We start from the raw sequence: 22,970 nt of genomic DNA, 5'->3' as shown, positions 1-22,970 counted from the left end.
CTAATACCCCGTTGTCATATTTTAATGCCTGAATAATATCTCAACTTTAAGACAGCGCTTCCAAAAATGTAGCATGCCCTCAGTACTGAAGAAGATCAACCCGGGTTGGGTTTGTGGTTTAGAATCGACAATCGCCTGACTCGGAAGCAAGTGCTAACAAATGAACTAAGCTGTTATTGCAACGACAGAGCAGGGAAAATTGGTGTTCTGCAAAATGCTGGCAAGAAATGTTCACAAATTGAAGTGAAATTCCTGCTATTTGCTTGTTTGCCCTTGTTTGTTAAACATCTGCAAATTGCATTACATGTTTGGAAGGAGCAGGAATCAATTGCTAGTTGTTAAGTGGTTCTCTCTCCTTTATCATGCCTGAGAGAACAACATTCCTGAAATGTAATCGATTGTCAGGCAAGTTACACTCTTTCATGTCAAAGAATGTCATCAATGACAAAGTCTTCTTCACTGACTGAAATGTTTGGATGGTCTCATCTCAGAATTTAAAAAAAAATTTCTGAGATTTTATTTCCCTAAGTTGTAGCTTTTATTTACAATTGCAACCTGCAACCTTTGTGTAATTTTGATAAGATTTACTGATATTATTGTTACTTACGATGTAGATGTTGTGGGAATTTAGAAGAGGGAATCTTTTTAATAAAGTCAACACATAGTGTGTGAGGTGATTCATTTTGGAATGAGTAACAGGAAGACAGAGTACTGGGCTAATGGTAAGATTCTTGGTAGTGTGGATGAGCAGAGATCTCGGTGTCCATGTAGATAGATCCCTGAAAGTTGCCACCCAAGTTGATAGGGTTGTTAAGAAGGCGTACGGTGTGTTAGCTTTTATTGGTAGAGGAACTGAGTTTCGGAGCCATGAGGTCATGTTGGAGCTGTACAAAACTCTCGTGCAGCCGCATTTGGAGTATTGCGTGCAGTTCTGGTCACTGCATTTTAGGAAGGATGTGGAAGCATTGGAAAGGGTGCAGAGGAGATTTACCAGGATGTTGCCTGGTATGGAGGGAAGATCTTATGAGGAAAGGCTGAGGGACTTGAGGCTGTTTTTGTTAGAGAGAAGAAGGTTAAGAGGTGACTTAATTGAGGCATACAAAATGATCAGAGGATTAGAAAGGGTGGACAGTGAGAGCCTTTTTCCTCGGATGGCGATGGCTAGCACTAGGGGACATAGCTTTAAATTGAGGGGAGATAGATATAGGACAGATGTCAGAGGTAGGTTCTTTACTCAGAGAGTAGTAAGGGCGTGGAATGCCCTGCCTGTAACAGTAGTGGACTCGCCAACATTAAGGGCATTTAAATGGTCATTGGATAAACATATGGATGATAAGGGTCTGTGCAACATCGAAGGCCGAAGGGCCTGTACAGCGCTGTAATGTTCTATGTTCTTGCCCTATTAAGTATTTTCTTTTTCTTTTCATTTTCAAGTACTTAATGATCTGTTTGAGCTGCTCGCAGAAAACTACTTTTCACTGTACCTTGGTACGTGTGACAATAAACAAATCCAATCCAATCCTAGTCCCAGATGACCATAGGCTGTTTTTCCCTTTGAGGGGGAGAGCTGACTGGTGGTGATTTAACCCGAGGGTAACCACACCTCAGGTGAGGGGCAAGGTTAAGAAGGTGGGACCTTCATGAAAACCTCAGCCGGTGCAGGAATTGAACCCACGCTGTTGAGCCTCGCTTTGTTGTCCAGCCAACTGAGCTAAACCAGCTCCTCTTTTTAATAAAATGTTGAAACACAGTAAAAGTTACGTACAGGTCATAAAATCAAAGACTGTATAATAGCAGATAATTACCATTTTATGCCAGGTATTTGATACAGCAATCCAATACCAGTGTAACATTTTCCTCATAATTCCTGGACTTTTCTGTTTTTTTTGTGGAAGAAGCAGCCACCGCTCATGGCAAAGCATTTCAAGCTCCATCAATGCCTCAATAAAATAACTCTCTTAGTTCTTCCTAATGTTTGCTTTAAGGATAATAATGTTTTGAATGGAGATACCTTTTTCAGAACATGAACAACAATGTACCTCACAAACATTTTTTAATCTTGGAGGTAGTATTCTGTTATATGGATTCTATTCTAAAGTATGTATTCTATGGGTAGTATTTTATTCTACTATTCCATTCTTTAGTTGCAATAGATATTTGAAGGGGTCAAGAGATTTCAGTATTATTAATTAATATCCTTGATATTCGCAGCCTTGTTTTCAAATTCTTTATGCATTCAGATCTTGTGGGGTTGGGGGTGCATACTCCTGTCTGTGGGTGGTTTGGGTCTAAAGGTTGTTAATGGTCGCCGCCTGTCACGCTCTGTTATGTCAAGACCTCCAACTCATTGATGCTGCTGATGAATGAAAAATCAAGTGTGACCACCCCTTGTTATCCCTCCAGCCCGGCCGCTCTTTTGCCGCCAAATAAAGATAAAATCACCTTTGCAAAGACCAGTCTGTTTAAAGGGCACAAAGGCCGTTTTGTAAAAATTGCCAACGCTCCTGCAAAATAAGCCAAGCTGGGAAAAACATTCCCAAGTGACATCTCAACATTTGCGCTGAACAGCCTCTGTTTAAAATCCGCCAAACAGCTGTTTCCCGCGAGAAATTGGATACAAAACAGAATGCTCCATTTGCAGTGGAGGGGTGTCCCGACGTGGTTACTTCATCAGATAAGGCAGCACTCAATCGTTGCACCAACGCTAAAAACAGTCAGAACGGAGAAATGTGTAAAAAATCAAATTTTTTGTTTCCAGATTGGAACAATAAGCATATTATGTCGATTCTTTTATTTTCATTCGGCAGCGCCTTCCCTCTCCTGGCTGAATGGTACAATCCGGGCCTCCCTTCGATTGTAAGGCTGTTAGTCTAAAGTCGAGACCCCTACACGCCGAGTGGGGGACACAGCCCCGATTCCATTGGCCGGCCCGTCACGTGATTCCGACCGGCAGCGGAGCGCCGATTGGGCCAGGCGCCCCTCACGTGGCCCGCGGCGTGGGCGAGGCAGCCGGGGGCGGAGCGCTGATTGGACGGGGTGCCCCTCACGTGACCTCCCACCCCTCCGACAGGCGGGGCCAGGCGCCGGTGTTATTTTTCGAAATCAAGGCGGTGGCGCGAGCGGCGGCTGGAGCCGGCTGCAAGGAGCGCGAGCGCGGCGGCGCACACCCTCCCCCAGTCCCCTCAGGGCCCACAGCGCGGCCGCCCAGGATACTCGAGCGAGGCCTCAGCGCCGGGGGAAGGGGGGGAGGCTTCTTTTCTTTTTTATTTCGCGGCCGATTTTATTTTAAATATTTTTTTAAAGTCTCTCCCTGTTCCTCCCGCCCCAGGACCATGAGCGGGGTCTCCGGGGCCGCCAGTCCCCCCAAGCCCAGGCCGCGCCGGAGCTTCGGCCCCGGGCCGCCCCGTCTCCTTCTGGAGAGAGGCCGATCCTGCAAAGCGCTGTTCTCCACCGACACCCCTGTCTTATCTCCAGTCACCAACCTGACACTCAACATGGTTAACCTGACCGGCCTGGGCAGGTATGTATGTACGTGTGTGCCTGTGTGTATGTACCAGCCTCCCTGAACAGGCGCCGGAATGTGGTGACTAGGGGCTTTTCACACTAACTTCATTTGAAGCCTACTTGTGACAATAAGTGATTTTCATTTCATGTGTGTATGTGGGTGCCTGTGTGTGTGTATGTGGGTGCCTGTGTGTGTGTGTATGAAAATGAAAATCGCTTATTGTCATGAGTAGGCTTCAATGAAGTTACTGTGAAAAGCCCCTAGTCGCCACATTCCGGCGCCTGTCCGGGAAGGCTGATACGGGAATTGAACCGTGCTGCTGGCCTGTGTGCTGTCTGCTTTAAAAGCCAGTGATTTAGCCCAGTGAGCTAAACCAGCCCCTAATACAGTGTGCCTGCGTGTGTGTATGTATGAGGGGTGCGCCTGTGCGTGCGTATGCGGGGTGCGCCTGTGTGCCTCCTTGCGTATTTCCAATGCTGACTTCTTTCTCTGAATCTAGTGTGTGTATGTGGGTGCCTGTGTGTGTATGTGGGTGCCTGTGTGGGTGTGTATGTATGTATGTGGGGTGCGCCTGTGTGCCTCCTTGCGTATTTCCAATGCTGACTTCTTTCTCTGAATCTAGTAATTGTGACACTCCGAAACGAAGGCCAAACGGGACTCCGCTACTCAAGACACTGTCATCTGATTCTGATGCAGGTTGGTACATAATGGGATCCTCTAATTTGTGGCCAGAGCAATGTTTGCCTTTCCTCCCAAGTTGTAATTCAGTGTCTTATTGTGCAGCCTGTTCACCATCTACAATGCACATCTCGGGTGTGTGAGAGTGCATCTCCAACTGAACTTCTGAAACTCAACATCATTCAGGGCACTTGGTTGGCACCCCATCCACCAGATCCCTCTACTTCCATCCTATTCACGTATTTGTCAAGATGCCCTTAAAAGTCACTATCATAGCGTGGTGGTGCAGTGTTTAGCACTGCAACTTCACAGCACTGAGGTCCCAGGCCCTGGGTCACTGTTTGCGTGGAGTTTGCACATTGTGTCTGTGTGGGTCCTACCCCCCCGGCCCAAAGAGATGTACAGGTTAGATGAATTGGCCATGCTTAATTGCCCCTTAATTGGAAGAAAAGAATTGGTACTCTAAATTTGTAAAAAGAAAAAAGAGTCGCCATCGTATCTGCTTCCACTACCTCCCACAGCAGTGAGTTCCAGGCACCCTCTGTTTTAAAAAAAAAACTTGCCTCGTACATCTCGTTTAAACCTATGCCCCCTAGTAAAAAGCTTTTGACTATCCATTCTGTCCATGCGCCTCATAACCTTGTAGACCTCTATCAGGTCGCCACTCAACCTCCATCGTTTCAGTTCCAGCGAGAACAAACCAAGTTTCTCCAACGTCTCCTCATAGCTAATGCCCTCCATACTAGGCAACGCCCTGGTAAATCGTTTTTGCAGCCTCTCCAAAGCCTCCATATCCTTCTGGTAATGTGACGACCTGAATTAAACACTATAGTCCTTGTGTAGCTGAACTAAGATTCTATAAAGCTGCAACATGACCTGCCAATTTTTATACTCGATGCCCCAGTCGATGAAGGCAAGCATGCAGTATGCTTTCTCCACCTGCGTTGCTGCTTTTCATGATCTGTGCACCCAGATCCCTCTGCCCAACGGTTTTGCCATTTGCTGTATATTTCCGATCTGTATTAGACCTTCCAAAGTGCATAACCTCACATTTGTCCGGATTAAACTCCATCTGCCATCTCTCCGCCCAAGTCTCTAACCGATCAATATTCTGCTGTATCCTCTGACAGTCCTCATCGGTATCTGCAATTCCACCAACCATTGTGTAGTCTGCAAACTTGCTAATCGAACCAGTTACATTTTCCTCCAAATCCTATATATAATATATATATATTAAAAACTGCAAAGATCCCAGCACTGATCCCTGAGGAACGCCACTCGTCACAGCCTCCATTCAGAAAAGCACCCTTCTATTGCTACTCTCTGCCTTCTGTGACGTAGCCAGTTCTGTATCCATCTTCCCAGCTCACCTCTGATCCTGCGAGGCTTCGCCTTTTGTACCAGTCAGCTATGAGGGACCTTACTGTCAAAGGCCTTACTGAAGTCCACGTAGACAACATCCACTGCCCTATCGTCATCAATCATCTTTGTCAATTCCTCAAAAAACTCGATCAAGTTAGTGAGACACAACCTCTCCTTCACAAAACCATGTTGCCTCTTGCTAACATGTCCACTAATTTCCAAGTGGGAGTAAATCCTGTCTCGAAGAATCCTCACCAATAATTTCCCTACTGCTGGCATAAGGCTCACTGGACTGTAATTATCTGGATTATCCTTGCTACCCTTCTTAAACAAAGTAACAGCATTGGCTATTCCCCAATCCTCTGGGACCTCCCCTGAAGACAGTGAGGATACACTATACGCGTGCGCAGTGCGGTCGCATGTTTTTTTTAATATGGTTACAGCCTCTTTTTTTTTTCACAAGTTCGGGGGACCATTGGGGCCAAAGGGACCCAAAACCATTTCCTCCATTTTTGTCAGCAACAAACAAGTAAGAGAAAATGGTGGGTCACGCAGGCCAGTTGGCGTGGGTCGCGAAGGTTGGTCAGTTGGGAAAAATGGGTCCATGGAAAAAAGAAAGTTTGAAAAACACTGGGTTAGGGTGATTGACTATGCTAAATTGCCTCTTAGTGTCCAAAAGGTTAGGTGGTTACTGGGTTACGGGAATAAAGTGGCAGCGTGGGTTTAAGTAGGGTGCTGTTTTCAAGGGCTGTTGCAGACTCGATGGGCTGAATGGCCTCCTGCACTGTAAATTCTATGATCTATGAAATGCTTCCTTTTTTTTGATTAGGCTCACAATATCTTGTTATCCAAGGTTCCTGAAACTTGACATACTTATCCTTCATCCTTACTGGAATGTGCCCGTCCTGAATTCCTATCAACTTCCACTTGAAAGCCTCCCACATGCCAGATGTTGATTTGCCCTCAAACACCTGCCCCAATCTACATTCTTCAGTTCCTACCTAATATTGATATAATTAACCTTCCCCCAATTTAGCACCTTTACCTGAGGATTACACTTATCTTTATCCATCAGTATCTTAAAGCTTACTAAATTGTGGTCACTGTTCCCGTACTGCTCCCCTACGGAAACGTTGCCCATGTGGCCAGCCTCATTCCCCAATACCAGTCCAGTATGGCCCCTTCTCTAGTTGAACTATCTACATACTGTTTCAAGAAGCCCTCCTAGATGCTCCTTATAAACTCTGCCCCAACACATGCCCAGCACTAAGTGAGTCCCAGTTAATGAGGGAAGTTAAAATCGCCCACTATAACAACCCTGTTACTCGTACACCATGCCAAAATCTGCCACATATCTATACCTCTATCTACCGCTGGCTGTTGGGAAGCCTATAGCAAACCCCCAACATTGTTTGCACCTCTCCTATTTCTGAGCTCTACCCATATTGCTTCATTGTATGTGGGTCTGATGTTTGCTCCTGCAGTATAGCTGTTCCCCCACCCCTTTTACATCCCCCTCTATCCCACCTGAACCGTTAAGCTGCCAATCCTGTCTTTCCCTTAACCAAGTCTATATAGTGCAACAACATCGTAGTTCCAAGCTCTAAGTTCATTGGTAGCACAATAGTTAGCACTGTTGCTTCACAGCATCGGGGACCTGCTCACTGTGCGGAGTCTGAACGTTCTCCCCGTGTCTGCATGGGTTTCCTCCGGGTGCTCTGGTTCCCTCTCACAAATCCAAAAGATGTGCCTGTTAGGTAATTTGGACATTCTGAATTCTCCCTCTGTGTACCCGAACAGGTGCCAGAATGTGGCGACTAGGGGCTTTTCACAGTAACTTCATTACAGTGTTAATGTAAGCCTACTTGTGACACTAATATAGATTATTCTAATTATTGAAAAATCACTGCTTTAAAACTCACCTGGGGAATGTACCTGCTGGCTCAGGCAGAAGAAGCAGCAGCTGTCAATTCCTGGAAAGAGAAAACCAGTCAGCTGTGTTTAAACCCCCTCAGATCTTGTCTTTCTTTCATTTTGCTTTGATTTTGATTTAATTAGGCCGTAATTCACCTATTCATCTCCCTTGAAGTAGTCAGCAGTGAAACTAACAGAAAGCACTTTGAAGTGGTCCAAAGAAATGGCTGACCCCCACTACTCCCTCAACTCTGCCAAGAAACTCAGAGGGGTCACCCATTGTTCAATGGGTCCACTTCCAACTCTGAACTTGTTAAATAAACCTGGGCGTCCTTGAAAAGCAGTCACGGTAGCACAGTGGTTAGCATTATTGCTTCACAGCCCCAGGGACCCTGGTTCGATTCCCAGCTTGGGTCACTGTCTGCGGAGTCTGCATGTTCTCCCCGTGTCTGTGTGGGCTTCCTGCAGGTGCTCTGGTTTCCTCCCAAAAGACATGCTTGTTAGGTAAATTGGACATTCTGAATTCTCGCTCGGCGTATCCGAACAGGTGCCGGAGTATGACGACGAGGGACTTTTCACAGTAACTTCATTGCAGTGTTAATGTAAACCTACTTGTGACAATAAAGATTATTATGTCAGCATTGAGCAGTTGAGTCGAATGGGCTGTTTGTGCTGTCAATTCTGTGCTGCAGTTGACGCTTTGGATTAAGTGTCTTGAATAGACAGACTGTTGGGTCGTTATCCCCATGTTGAAGGTGCAGGAACAGCTGGGTTCTCTACTGGCACTGTTATTCTGCTGAGCTGCGACCTGCATGTTCCAGTTTTCCACCATAGCTGGAGGCACCTGGTCGATGTCAAGTGTCCTGCATTTTTCTCCTGTTGGGAGATAGCAGCTGTGGTCACAGGTGGATGTGCAGGGAACTTGAGTTGGTCATTCATCTGTTAATTATTCTTGTTCCTATGAGAAGTGGCGATGAGCTGCAATTAATGTGCAGTGACTTGAATCTTTCGCTTTATTAATCAGAGGTATTCTCTTAAAGAAATGCAAAAAATGTTCATTGATTTCTGGAGCATGAGATCTCCTGAGGAGAGACTGTGTAGAATGGGTCCATATTCTTTGTCATAGAATGGCATAGAGTTAGCGTGAGGGACCATATAGCCCACTCCTGTTCCTATTTATGGTCTTACTAAGGTAGGTACGATCTGATATTCAAATTGTCTTGATGCTTGTGTCTCACCCAGGGCTTTGTATGGATTCTCCAAGTCCAATAGACGAAAAAGCAATTGATGAAACGTAAGTTTCTACTCTCCTTGTGCTCATCTTTTGGTGCTGATTTGTAAATGTTATAACCTGCAGATAAAACTGCTCTTGCATTTAACTTGATGTTGGTATTCATGAGTATCATATGTATGCCATGGTCTTGAGTTTGCAGAAACTGAGGTGACCAGAATATGTTGCTGCTCTAACGAAAGAGAAAATGCTGGAAAATCTCAGCAAGTCTGGCAGCATCTGTAGGAAGCGAAAAGAGCTTAACGTTTCGAGTCTGATGACTCTTTGTCAAAGCCCTCCAGAATATGTTGCTGCTCTCCCTGGGGCAGTACGTTAAATCCACTTAATACCGAGTCTCTGCAGCCTCTTGCGTGTACTCTGTGCAGCAAATCATATGGTTCCCAATCACTCCGTCATTACCTACCACAAGATTTCTGGACTTGTTCATACAAATTACCTCCGTTTTTTTTCCTCTTCCAAAAGAAACATGTTTCTTGTACAACAACCTTACTGTTTAGAAGGAGACTGTGATACATGACATTTGTTTCTGTGCTTGTCCTGTGGAGCCATGTAAATCTCAATCCACTATCCTATTCTCCTCAACCCAACTCTCCCCTACCCAACTCTCCCCATGTTCCTCTGCTGCCTTTGTATAAAGGATTTTTTGCCTACATGCTTGTGCCCCATGCTATAAAAGCTTTGTTACCTGAGCCTTTCCTCCTCAACCCGCAAAGCAAAAATCTTTTTCCAATCCGAACTTGTTGAGGGTTTTGAAATCCCACCCCACCCCAATTGTTCCATTGACAATGTTCCCACTCTGAAATCTCTTAACACTCACGCACCCTGTTCTATCCAATGCTTTCTCAGAATTACACTGAAGCGAAGGCCCTTCGTTCCAACAAGTCTGCATCAACATGTGAAAAAACACCTTACCTACCTAGTCCCATTTGCCAGCACTTGGCTTTGACTGTTAGGATGTGCCAAGTGCTCATCAAGGTTCTTTTTAAGGATGTGAGGCAACCTACATCTACCACCCTTGTAGGCAGTGCATTCCAGGCTGTCACCACTGTCTGGGTAAAAATGATTTTCCCTTCTTCCTTGACTCCTATCTAGCCCCAAACTTAAAGTTCCATCCCAGGCCACATCCTGGTGAATCTCCTGTACATCCCCTCCAGTGCAATCACATCCTTCCTATAATGTGGCAAACTGAATTGCACCCAGTATCCCAGATGTGGCCTCAGTGAAGTTCAATACAACTCCAACATGACCTCTCTTCTTTTATAATTTATGCCCTGATTGATAGGCAAATAAACTGTATGCCTTTTACCATTTCTTTTTGCTTTTTTAACCACCCTATGAACCTGACATCTTGATTTCAGAGATTTATGGACAAACATGCTACGTTCCCTTTGTTCCTGTGCCATGCCGTTCGTTGCGAATTTCCTTGTCAAATTACTCCTTCCAAAAGTGTATCGCCCCACACTTTTCAGGGTTAAATTCCACCTGCCACTTATCTGCCCATTTGACCATCCTGTTTATATATTCCTCTAGTCCAAGACGCTCAACCTCCCTGTTAACCACCTGGCCAATGTCACCCAAAACTTACTGATCTAACCTACCACATAGTCATCTATGTAATTTATATTAATGATGAATAATGAGGGACCCAGCACAGATCCCAGTGGTATGTCACTGGTTTCCAGTTACTAAAGCAGCCATCTGTCAGCAACCTGTCTCCTACAACTAAGCCAATTTTGAATCCACCTTATTGAACATAAGAAGGAGGCCATTCGGCCCATCGAGTCTGCATCGACTCACTTAAGCCCTCACTTCCACCCTATCCCAATAACCCCAACTAACTTTTTTTTTTGGACACTTAAGAGCAATTTAACAGGCAAATCCACCTAACCTGCACATCTTTGGACTGTGGGAGGAAACCGGAACACCCGGAGGAAACCCACGCAGACACTGGGAGGAGCACAGACAGTGACCCAGCGGGGAATCGAACCTGGGACCCTGGCGTTGTGTAGCCACTTGTGATGCCCCAAATGATCAAATTACTCTAGATCCTTTGCCTTCTTTATAAGTCTTCCATTTAGGACCTTGTCAAAGGTGTTGCTGAAATAAGTATAAACTAGATCAACTGCACTGTCCTCATCCACATATCTAGTCACCACCACAAAAAATTCAAACAAATCTTTTAGGCATGACCTCCATCTGGCAAAGCCATGCTGACTAATCCTGATCAAACCTTGCCTGTCCAAGTGGAGATTGATTCTCTCCAACAGCCTGGGACACAGTTCATCCGGACCTGGAGATTTGTTAATTTTTAGCCTGCCAACACCTCTAATACCTTGTCACTCCTCATGTCAATTTGCTCATGAACCTTTCAGTCTCCACACTTGCATGTTCATTCTTTCGGGTGAAGGCAGATGTCAAGTATTTGTCAACACCCTACTGATGTCCTCTGGTTCCACCCATAGATTTCCCCCTTAGTACCTAATGAGCGTTTCCCTGGTTATCCAATTCTCATTGATATATTTTTCCCTACTTTTACCAGCCAGAATTTTCTCATCCCCTCTTTGCTCTCTGAATTGATTTCTTAAGCTCCACCCTGCACTTTCCGTACTCTATTAATGCCTCTGGTGATTTGCTCCCCTTGTACTTGCTAAAAGCTTGTCTTTTCCTTCTGACTATATCCTGAAGGTCTCTGGTCATCCATGGTTCTCTGGACTTGTCACTCCTTCCCATTGCCCTCGAGGGAACATGTTGGCCCTGTACTCACCCCGTTTTCTTTTTGAATGCCTCACACTGCTCTTCTGTAGAACCCACTGTTGCCAATTCGTACCGGAGACACCATTAATGTTGCTCTTTTTAACTGGATACTGATATGACAGTTATTAATGAGATTGCTTTTCAGAGTCGACAGGTATCAAGTGATACCACCACAAGGTTTAACTGGATATCGAACAAAGGCCCAACAGCCAGTTAGTTCAATTTCAAAGATAGTTTATTTACACGCAAGAATTACTTTAACATGAAACACTACAAGCTAAATTACACTTAACTCTACAACAACCTGTACTTAACTGGCTTTATGCAGAGGAACAAGGCTTTTGTTCGGATCCTGTGTGGCTGGGTCTGGAGAAATGACTTCATTTCTGCTGGGCTCATCCGTCTGGTAGCGATCGTTGGTCTTGAACTTGCTTCTGGTCGTGGTGCTGCAATTGGTATCAGGCGTACGCCGGGCCAAGAGAGTACCGGTGCACCGGGGCCAAAGTAGACTGAACAGATAAGAACATAAGAACTAGGAGCAGGAGTAGGCCATCTGGCCCCTCGAGCCTGCTCCGCCATTCAATGAGATCATGGCTAATCTTTTGTGGACTCAGCTCCACTTTCCGGCCCGAATACCATAAACCCTTAATCCCTTTATTCTTCAAAAAAACTATCTATCTTTACCTTAAAAACATTTAATGAAGGAGCCTCAACTGCTTCACTGGGCAAGGAATGCCATAGATTCACAACCCTTTGGGTGAAGAAGTTCCTCCTAAACTCAGTCCTAAATCTACTTCCCCTTATTTTGAGGCTATGTCCCCTAGTTCTGCTTTCACCTGCCAGTGGAAACAACCTGCCTGCATATATCCTATCTATTCCCTTCATAATTTTAAATGTTTCTATAAGATCCTCCCTCATCCTTCTAAATTCCAACGAGTACAGTCCCAGTCTACTCAACCTCTCCTCATAATCCAACCCTGGGGGTTTCAATAGTGTCTGGTTATCTAGTGGCAAATGTGCACTTAAGCTCTGAGTTCATCTGGATCTTGCATTGGCCATATTTCCCGTGATTCTTTGCAAGTGGCCATACTTCCATTGTAAGTGACCATGTTTCCTGTTATAAGTGGTCATCCCAGATGGCTACACCACAAGTAGCTGTTCCAAGTCTACCGTGGCCAGATCTGCCTTATTTTACCAAAATCCTCCCTCTATTTTCCCCCACCCCAAAATCCAAAAATTATTATTTAATCTTTTGCAACTTGTCTATTTGTTTGCCCATAACAAACCTAATGAGAAATTATAATGGTGACATAGTAGTTAGTGCTGCTGCCTCAGAGCGACACAGACCTGGGTTCACTTCTGACCTTGGGTGGCTGTCTGTGTGGAGTTTGCGCGTTCTCCCCATGTCTCTGGGTTTCCTCCGGGTGCTCCGGTTTCCTCCTACAGTCCAAAGCTGTACAGGCTAGGTGGATTGGTCATGATCAATGCGTGGGGTCACTGGGGTAGGGTGGTGTTGGAGTGGAGTGCTTTTTTGGAGAGTTGGTGCAGACTGGGCCAAATGGTGGTGTCCTGTGCTATAGGGATTCTATGAAACTGCACATAATTCACTATGGTGCAAGTATTGCTCTGGGTGCATTATGCATTAGCTCTTTTTCATTCTTCTGGAAAAAAAACTCGAATGCTGTTGCCTTTATAATGTTCCTCTATAATTTTAGGCATCACATTTGAACGCCTGGACCTTCTATCCTTTCATCTTTGTTTTGTCCAAACTGCTATTACTGTTTTCCTACAGGATGTTTTGTTCTGCACTAAGACATTTGTTACCTGTCTTCTCTCTCCCCCCCCCCCCCCCCCCCCCCCCACCACTTGTTTTTCTATAACCTTGAGTCATCGTGCTGTGCAGTTCTGGAAAACTATGCTTGTACCTGAGACATTAAACATGTAATGTAGATGTGGGTTAAAAGCTGTCCGAACTTGGCTGCTAAGAGTCTTGGGGTAAAGGACTGCTACGAAGCAAAAAATGGAAAAATGACTGGTTGGGGGTGTGGGGAGAGCGAAAGAGAGGCTGGCAGCCACTCATCCTGACTACATGGTTTCCACATTCAAAATGCTAAGTCAAAATGGTAGCTAGTTGTTTCATTCGGTGCCAGTCATGCTCCAGCTGTCACGAGATACCTTGCTGCTGAACGTGGTCGGATTTTGAGTAGATAAATGGATGGGGAGTAGTTTACTGCCATTCATCCAGGTGGGCCCTGTCTTCTTCCCTGATGCCCAGAAATTGCTGGATGAAGCTGAAGTAACCTTCCTCATTCCTGTTAACAACCTCTGCTACACTGAGCTCAGCGGCTCCCAAACTGGGGTCTGCACATTTGAAATGTGCTGTAGTCACTCTTTTTAATAATTAAATATCTATCATTGTTCCTGGCTTTACGATTGAGGTGTTTAATCTGAGTTTGTCCGTGCTCTAGGTTTAACATCGTTGTACCCTTGTTGCTCAAGTGCAAACATGATTTCTAAAACAGGAAGTCTAAGTGATCCCAAGGGTTTGTAAAGGTTACCAAGTTGCTGTCTGCCTAGGGCCTGAAATATATGTGGTTAACGTTCTATGTGGTTAACGATGTGTATCTGCGTATCTTACCCATGCAATGGGTTTGTACACTGGAAAAGCACTTGGGTAGCTGACTTTTATTTGCTGAGGCAAGTGACCACTAAGAGTCTGTTCACAAAGAACAAAATTTTCCTGCGTAAAGTTTGAAGAGTTTGTTTGGATGAATTGATTAGGACTGGGATGGTATTCCATTCAAGTCTTTTCAGAAAGTAGCCTAGGTTTTGTACAGATGTCACTATTTAACAGCAGTGCCCTTATTTCTTTACTGTCTGTGGTTTCTGTGTGTTTTTATTTCAAGCCCATCAGCAAATGATAGGAGATGTTAGTTGCCTTAGTAACTAGATACCTTTGCTTGTATTTTATCAGATTAAACACAATGGAAAGAAGCTAGTGAATTTGGTAGCCGTTGTTCCATGCAGTTAGGTTAGTTAAATATTCAAAGACTGCAGGAAGGTACAGCTCAGATGAATTTGGGGGTCCTTGTGCATAAATCACCAAAAGCTAGTATGCAAGTTCAGGTATTTGACAAGGCAAATGGAATGTTGCCTTTTTATTTCAAAGGGGTGGAGTATAAAAATAGGCAAGTCTTGATGAAACTATACAAGACACTAGTTAGGTTACTCTGGGAATACAGTGAAGTTTTGGCCCCCTTATTTAAGGAAATATTATTGGCATTGGAGGCAGTCTAGAGAAGGTTCACTTGGTTGATCCTGGGTATGGGGGGATTTTCTTATGAGGAGAGGCTGAGTAGGTTGGGGGAGTTTAGAAGAATGAGAGGTAACCTTATGGAGAAATAAGATTCTCAAGGGGATTTACAGGATAGATGCTGAGAGGGTGTTTCCCATTGTGGGAGAGTCTAAGACCAGAGGACATAATCTAAGAGTCGGGGGTCAACCATTTCAGATAGATGAAGAGAAATTTCTTCTGAGGGTGGTGAATCTGGAATTCTCTTCTGCAGCGACTGGGTCGGAGGTATGTTCAAGACTGAGATAGGCAGATTTTTAATCAGTAAGAGAATCTAGCTTTATGGGGATATGGTGGGAAGGTGGGGATGAGGATTATCACCAGATCAGTCATAATTTCATTGAATAGCGATCAGACTCCATAAACCCATTAGATTTGGGAGCAGAATTAGGCCATTTGTCCCATCAAGTCTGCTTTGCCATTCGATCATGGCTGATGTTTCCGATCCCCATTCTCCTGCCATCCCATAACCCCATAGCCCCTTATTAATCAAGAACCTATCTATCTCTGTGTCTTAAAGACACTCCGTAAATTGGCCTCCACAACCTTCTGTGGCAATGAGTTCCACAGATTCACCACCCTCTGGCTGAAGAAATTCCTCCTCATCTCTGTTTTAAAGGATTGTCCCTTCAGTATGAGACTTTGCCCTCAGGTTCCAATTTCTCCTACTAATGGCATCATCCTTGTCACGCTCAGTATCTAGGTGTCTCAGTATCCTGTAAGATTCAATAAGATCCTCTTCGTACTTCTAAACTCGATCGAGTACAGACAGAATCCTCACCCGCTCCTCGTATGACGAGCCTTTCATTTCCTGGATCATTCTTGTGAACCTCCTCTGGATCCTCTCCCAAGGCCAGCACACCCTCCCTTGATTACAGGGCCCAAAACTAGGCCTGGGCTAGATGGGTCAAGTGGCCTACTTCTGCTCCAACGTCGTGTGGTCTAACTTTTTTTAATAAATTTAGTGTACCCAATTATTTTTGTGCCAAATAATGGGCAATTTAGCCTGGCCAATCCACCTAACCTGCAGATCTTTGGGTTGTGGGGGCGAAACCCACGCAAACACGGGGAGAATGTACAAACTCCACATGGGGAGTGACCCAGATCCGGGATCGAACCTGGGACCTCGGTGCCGTGAGGCTGCAGGGCTAACCCACTGCGCCACTGTGCTGCCCGTGTGGTCTAACTTTGATTACACAGTTGCAGGAGCTGTGCTATATTGAGAAGCTGTAATAGTAGGCCTTTTGATGCAAGTATTTGATATTTGCCCATTTCTGTTTTATCTACTGTGCAAGTGGATCTTGAATGTTGTGGATGCTGCCTTACCTCTTATCTTGCTTGCTGTTCTAAATCTTATTTATTTAATCTACAACCTTTTTTTTTGTTCCTCAACTAGAAACAGTGCTTTCTACCTACCCTGTCTCGTACTTTCTTAATTTTAAGCATTTTGATCATGCCTTTTGGATTTCCTCATACCAGGAATATTATAGATAATCCACATTTAGGATACTGAACAATACTCCGGAGCTATATTCTGGTTTATAATTCAAACCTAGAAATTGGATTTAATCCTGGGTGGTGGCAGCCTTCCCACCTTGAGATGATGGTGGAAGCCAACTGTTAGCATCCCCTGGTGTTGCTCAGGCACTCCACTCTGGCCTGGCAACCTTTGCAATATTTGGTACAGAAGACTAGGCTGAAAGGTGTTCGTCTCATCCTGGCCAGCTGAACTTTGTTTCTGCTTGCTTCTCATGCTCCTTTAAACAGCCTCCAGAGTTACAGCCCTTGGTAACTGTCTCCCAGTTGTCAGTGTCTGCCACTTCATGTTTCTCTTTCAGATGTCCTTGTGGAGATATGGATACCAAGTACACCTGACCCAGTGGCCAATTCACTAAACAGAAGGTCTTTGGGTATACAGCTGTCACCTGTCTGGTGAATGTGGCTGAGCCAGTGCAGATGTTGTTGCCTTAGCGAGTTGAGTATTTTCTGCTAGAGGTCCAGGACCCATTGGTGACCTTGTCCTCCTAAGAGATGTTTTACTGGCTGGATTATGTTGACCAGATCTTGGCACTGAAGAATAGGCTGCAGGCTTATTAGACTCAGTTTGGTAAAGTGTTATGTTGCAGAAGCACCATTTTATAAAGCTGATGTTTGCAGCTTTGCAGTTCAGTGGCTATGGGTTATAACAATCTAGTCTCTAAATTGCTTATAAATGGGGATTTTAACGTTCAGCTCCTGGTTTTGAAGTATAGTTAAGTCAAATGTAGCTTTAGAATTTCCATTTAATGAGATATCCATTAACTTTCCAATAAATCAAAAGAATTCTCTGGGACTGCTATTTGCATGCTAATAGAATAAATCTTCCTAAGAGACCTCCATGTAATTGGGGCGAGTGCATAATCCCATCTGTTGCTATCTCGCTGACTTAGACCACTGGGTTTGCGTAAGCAGCACGTGCTGAAATAACAAAGTATGTCTCTTCTGCTTGATCAGTTCTGTTGTGCTGTCTCTTTGTTAGGCTGTGCTTGTGTCTTCCTGACTGTGGCAATGATTAAATGCTGTCAGCTGTAGGGTCAGCCCTATTGGACTCCCCCCGGATGACATATGCGACTTGAGGACTAATCTCGGTCCCACACAAAGGGATCATTTGCATACAGGTGGTGAGCAGCGAGTCTAAAAGACCATTCTGTGGGGATGGTAATGGAAATTTAGACCCCTCCAGCTTGAGCTGAGGGTGCTTGGAATTTTTACACTCAGAACTACTTTATGGAATTCATCACAGTTTCACATGCTGTCCACAGGCAGATGTAAAACCACCAATTATCTAACGTGTTAAAGGTATATCATGAGTTTAACCACCAGTAAATATGGTCATGTCTCCTAATATTAAATTGGATTTTTGAAATAGTGAATTTGCTCTTCAGTTTTTAAATGCCACCGTGCCCCTCAAAAGCAACGTTAGCAAAATATCGTACATCCTAGTTGGAAAAACTAATTGATTCTGACACCCCCGCCAGCTAATCGTATTTTGCTCTTCTATTGTCATTTGCCTTTATCTCTACTTTTAGCAGATGCTTTGGTTTGATGTTTACCTGGTTGTTGTCTGTTAACGTAGCAGCAGGAACTGAACATTATTTTTTTTTACGCAGCTTTGAAAAAGCAACATTAGAATCTGGAAAAGTGATCATCAAGTAAGTAACCCCTGTCCTGGGCTAATGGGTTCTGCTTAACACATTGTAGTCCAGTTAATGCATTGCAAATTGATGTTGGGTCCATTCCTTCAGTGAGGAAGTGCTTCCTCAGTTTGCTGATGTCAGCTGACTGAATTTAAGACTGCAGTTTTGAAATAGTCAGAGGCTGTTTTAGGTGGTGTAGCTGTTGGGTTAATTGACAGCCAGACATGCATTTTCAAGCATATTTTTGATTTCCTTGGATCTTTTTCTGACATGGCCTTTCTTGCATCCTCTTGCTCATCACCCGCAAGTTAAACTGAGACTTTATATTAACATCTCTTCTCCATTGATAGCAGCTGCTCTGTTGTATTGCCTCCAATTGTTTCTGTTCCCATGCCAACACATGCAAAGTTGTCCATCAGCTTTTAGTTCCACTCTATTATTTTTCCCCTTTCCCCCAACCTGCCAATCTGAGTATTAGAGTTACTGCCGATGGGCAGGATTGTACTGTATATCCTATCCCGATACCAAGACCTGGATAAGTCGCCTGTTTGTTGCAGCTTAATATTGGCAAAATTTAAGCCAATGTTTTTGGCTCCAAGCGCATCTCTCATCTCTGACCGCTACCCCTGCAACGCCAAGCTTAAACGTATTTCATCCTCCCAGTTACTTGACACTAGGCTCTGCTTTCTCTTCCACGTTCAAACTGTCACAATGTTTTCTTTTCACATTCAACACTGCCCATCTTTTGCTGTTATTTCCTAACTGTCAGAAGAACTTATAGGTGCTCTTGTCTGAACTCCAGCATTTGTGCTGTTCTCTGCTACAGCTTGTGAAAATGCACTACACCGAATTTGTCCTTGCTGCTCTGTGGCCTGTAGCCATTGCCTAGTGGCACTGTGGTTAGCACTGCTGCCTCACAGCACCAAAGTCCCGGGTTCAATTCTGGCCTCTGGTGACTGTCTGTGGAGTTTGCACCTTCTCCCCGTGTCTGCGTGAGTTTCCTCTGGGTGCTCTGGTTTCCTCCCACAGTCCAAAGATGTCCAGGTTAGGTGGATTGGTCATGCTAAATTGCCCCATGTCCAAAAGGCTGGGTCTGGTTATTGGGTTATGGGGATAGGGTGGAAGTGTGGGCTTAAGTGGGGTGCTCTTTTCAAGGGCCAGTGCAAACCTGATGGGCCGAATGGCCGCCTTCTGAACTGGAAATTCTATGATGTTTTCTTCCACCCTGACAAATATATTTTCTTGTCTGCCCCATGATGCCCTCCATTGCCTCGAACCTGTCCATAAATCTTGTGATTTATGATTTTAAGAATAATTACAAGTTTGTTAAACAAAAATAGTGAAAATAAGCATGGTTCTTTTGGGCTGGCAGGAAAATTAATTGGGGAAGAAAGAAATACAAAAATACATCTCTTCGTAGAGTAGAGGGGCTGGTTTAGCTCACTCGGCTAAATCGGTGGCTTTTAAAGCAGAGCAAGCAGGCCAGCAGCACGGTTCGATTCCTGTACCAGCCTCCCTGGGCAGGCGCCGGAATGTGGCGACTAGGGGCTTTTCACAGTAACTTCATTGAAGCCTACTCGTGACAATAAGCGATTTTCATTTCATTTCACATAGCCTTGGTGGAAGCTGTAAGGAAACCAAGTGTCTAATGGAATGAATAATTCAACATTTTGGAGCTGGTTTCCGAGTTACTTTGTGGGTGGAACTGATGTTGATCATCTAGAATTCACTAACTTCTAGAATGGTCTCCAGATTGGAAGTTGAAAAATGTAACCCTACTGGAACAAAGCCATTTAACCTGATGCTGTAATTGGGACAGTGCTAGAGTCTATTGAAGACATTACAGGACACTTGGACCGCAACACAAGACAGAGTTGACGGAAAACGAGTCATCGTTGAGGATCAATCCTGGGTTTTTGCAAATTTGCCACGTTTCATATTTGTTGTGACCTTGACTGACTGAGGAGCTGAGTGTTGACATTGAAGGACATGGAAATTAATTTGGTTATTTATCTCTAACTTTGTTCTTGGGCACTCATCCCTCTTCAGACTAGCATTACCCTGTCAAGGCTAGGATCTGATTACTTTATTCACATACATGCTGATGCGTTCAGTAGCAGTTAATATCCAGAAGCGTAATTGAGCATAACCCTTTTTAGACCTACTTCATACTTGTTCATTTGCATTTTTTAGTATTCCATGGAATGTGTTACTTGCACATTCCTCAATGCCCTTGCGAAGGTGGTGGTGAGCTGTTGCCTTGAAACACTGCAGCCCATATGGTGTAGGAATGCCCACGGTACGGTGAGGATGGAGATAACGCTATAGAGGACAGAAAAGGCCCTTCGGCCCATCACTTCAGTGCTGATCAAACACAACCACCTAACCATTCTAGCCCCATTTGCCAGTACTTTGGGCTAATCTTTGTATGCCTTGATCACAAGTGTACATTTAAATACTACTTAAATGTTATGAGGATCTCTGCCTCCACCACCCATTCAGGCAGCAAATTCCAAACTCTCACCACCTTCTAGATGAAAAAGTTTTTTCTCACGTTCCCTATAAACCTCCTGCCCATACCTCCGATCTATGGCCCCTCCACTCCATTCATTGACCACTCCACCAGGGGGAAATGTTTCTTCCTGTCTACTCTACCCTTCATAATTTTATACATCTCAACCGTGTCCCACTTCATCCTCCTCTGCTGCAAGGAAAAAACCCCAGTCTATCCAATCGCTTCATAACCAAAGCTCTCCAGCCCAGGCAACATCCTGGATGCTATCACATCCCTCCAATAATGTGGATTCCAGAACTACACACCATACTCCAGCTGTGGCCGAACCAACAGTTCCAGCATAACCTTTCCTGCTCTTGTAATCTATTACTCGGCTAATAAAGGCAAGTATACCAGGGTTTTTAACCTAGTGATAATGAAGGAATGGTGATATAATTTCAAATTTAGGAGAAGAATGTGTAACTTTTGGATGCAGGAATGAAAGAACTTGGTGTACAATATGCTTAAGTCATTAAAGGTGGCAGGGCAGGTGGAGAACGTAGTTATAAAGCATAGAGTATTCTGGGCTTTATTAATAGGGGCATAGAGTACAAGAGTATGCAGGCTATGCTGAACATGTAGATATAAGCTGAAATACTGTTTGCAATTCTGGACGCCACGCTAGGAAGGATGTGAATGCATTGGAGAGCGTGCAGAAGAGGGTTACAAGAATGGTTCCAGGGATGGAAAAACAAACGGGTGGATTCGAGGGGTTGGGGCAGTTCTCCTTGGCGAGAAGAAGGCCAAGAGGAGATTTGATAAAGAAATGTTCAAAATTTTATGAGGGGGCTCGACAGTAAATGTGGGGTGGGTGGCGGCGGTGAAACTGTTACTAGTAGAAAGATCGAATGAGGGGTCACTGATTTAAAGGGATTTGCAAAAGAAGCAAGTGTGAGGGGAATTGATTTCTCGAGTGTTTCATGTCTGGAATGCACTGCCTGGAATTGTGAAGGCAGGTTCAATCGGGTCTTTCGAGAGGGCATTGGACAAATGTATGGGGGAATGGCACTTTGATCATTGGAGAGTCAGTGCAGGCACCAATGACCACCTCCTGTGCTATAACGATTGTAATTCTGTAATACTGAAATGTTTATCATGGGGGTGAGGAAGTGAATTGAGAGAATTAACAAGATGGTCAATTGTCGAAGAGCTGTTTTGTGTTAACGGGTTGATCTTGTTTTTCAGGAAGTTCCCCATAAGAAGAATAAACTCTCTTCCGGTGAGTCATTTTAGCTGACAGTTGTTTTTATACATCCTGTAGCTCTTCCAGGCTGCCTTTTAAATTTTGAAAACTTAATTTCATAGAATCATAGAATTTACAGTGCTGAAGGAGGCCATTCGGCCCATCGAGTCTGCACCGGCCCTTACAAAGAGCACCGTACTGAAGCCCACTGTCTGCCCTGCCCCCATAACCCAGTAAACCCCCCCCCACCTAATTTATATTGCCCATAGTGGTAGTGGAATACTGTTGAATTTGGTACATTTTAAAACTTGCAACGTGTGCTGTGACGGGAATCACTAGAGCAGGGGTGGGCAAACTTTTCCGTGCAAGGGCCACATTCAGAAATGCAAAATTTTAAAGGGCCGCATAGTATATTAAGTAAAATAATTACTTCACCCGGTTATGATTCTGGGCGCCTCATATAGAACATAGAACAGTACAGCACAGAACAGGCCCTTCGGCCCTCCATGTTGTGCCAAGCAATGATCACCCTACTCAAGTCAACGTATCCACCCTATACCAGTAAGTAACCCAACAGCCCCCCCCCCCCCATTAACCTTTAAAAAAAAAAATTTTTTTTTTTTTAAATTTCTTTTTAAATTTTTTTTTTTCTTTTTTAATGACTTGGTGGGCCGCATAAAGACCTTTGGCGGGCCGCATGCGGCCCGCGGGCCGTAGTTTGCCCACCCCTGCACTAGAGGTTTCAGAAAGTTGTCAACGTTTTCAGGAATCCCGAAGACAATGAACAAAAGTTTTCACTACCGAATGTAAACTTGAATGAGCAGATGTAGAGTACACTTGAGGTGTTTTTTATTCCTCTAAATTCTTCTCAGGGAATCTAATGATACAGAAATATATTGCTGTGGCTAACATTTTCAAACCAAGCTATTTAGGTCCAGGACATGTAGAATCTTTGAAAGACCAGAATTCTCCCTGACCCATGAAGGACATTCTTATCCTGCAGCACAAAATAGATTTGGCCTAATAATCCCATATGAGTCCTATATTGAGTGTCTAATGCATGTTTCTTACCTCACTCATCCCACCTACTTTGGAGCATCTGTTTTGTTCAATTATTCTGGGAGCATTTGCCTTTGGAATCTGATTCTTCAGGTGGATCACTTTCTTAAGTTTTTCTCCAATTTGAACTTGTTCTTCTCCA

General features: G+C 44.3%; 1 protein-coding gene across 1 annotated transcript in view; it reads left to right on the top strand.

Annotated features, from left to right (window-relative positions):
- The first annotated feature begins 3,099 nt into the window (after positions 1-3,099).
- Positions 3,100-22,970, top strand: part of cdc25b (cell division cycle 25B) — a 41,673-nt gene continuing 21,802 nt past the window's right edge. Inside the window, exons 1-5 of the mRNA XM_038793215.1 lie at positions 3,100-3,520; positions 4,128-4,201; positions 8,702-8,753; positions 18,006-18,047; positions 21,772-21,805. Of these exons, the coding sequence (XP_038649143.1) occupies positions 3,333-3,520; positions 4,128-4,201; positions 8,702-8,753; positions 18,006-18,047; positions 21,772-21,805 (390 nt within the window). The 5' untranslated portion in view covers positions 3,100-3,332. The remainder of the gene's footprint in view (positions 3,521-4,127; positions 4,202-8,701; positions 8,754-18,005; positions 18,048-21,771; positions 21,806-22,970) is intronic.

This window comes from Scyliorhinus canicula, chromosome 3, assembly GCF_902713615.1.
Source record: "Scyliorhinus canicula chromosome 3, sScyCan1.1, whole genome shotgun sequence".
Taxonomy (NCBI): domain Eukaryota; kingdom Metazoa; phylum Chordata; class Chondrichthyes; order Carcharhiniformes; family Scyliorhinidae; genus Scyliorhinus; species Scyliorhinus canicula.
Note: the sequence above shows the minus strand (reverse complement) of the source record. Positions and strands in the feature narration are given on the sequence as shown.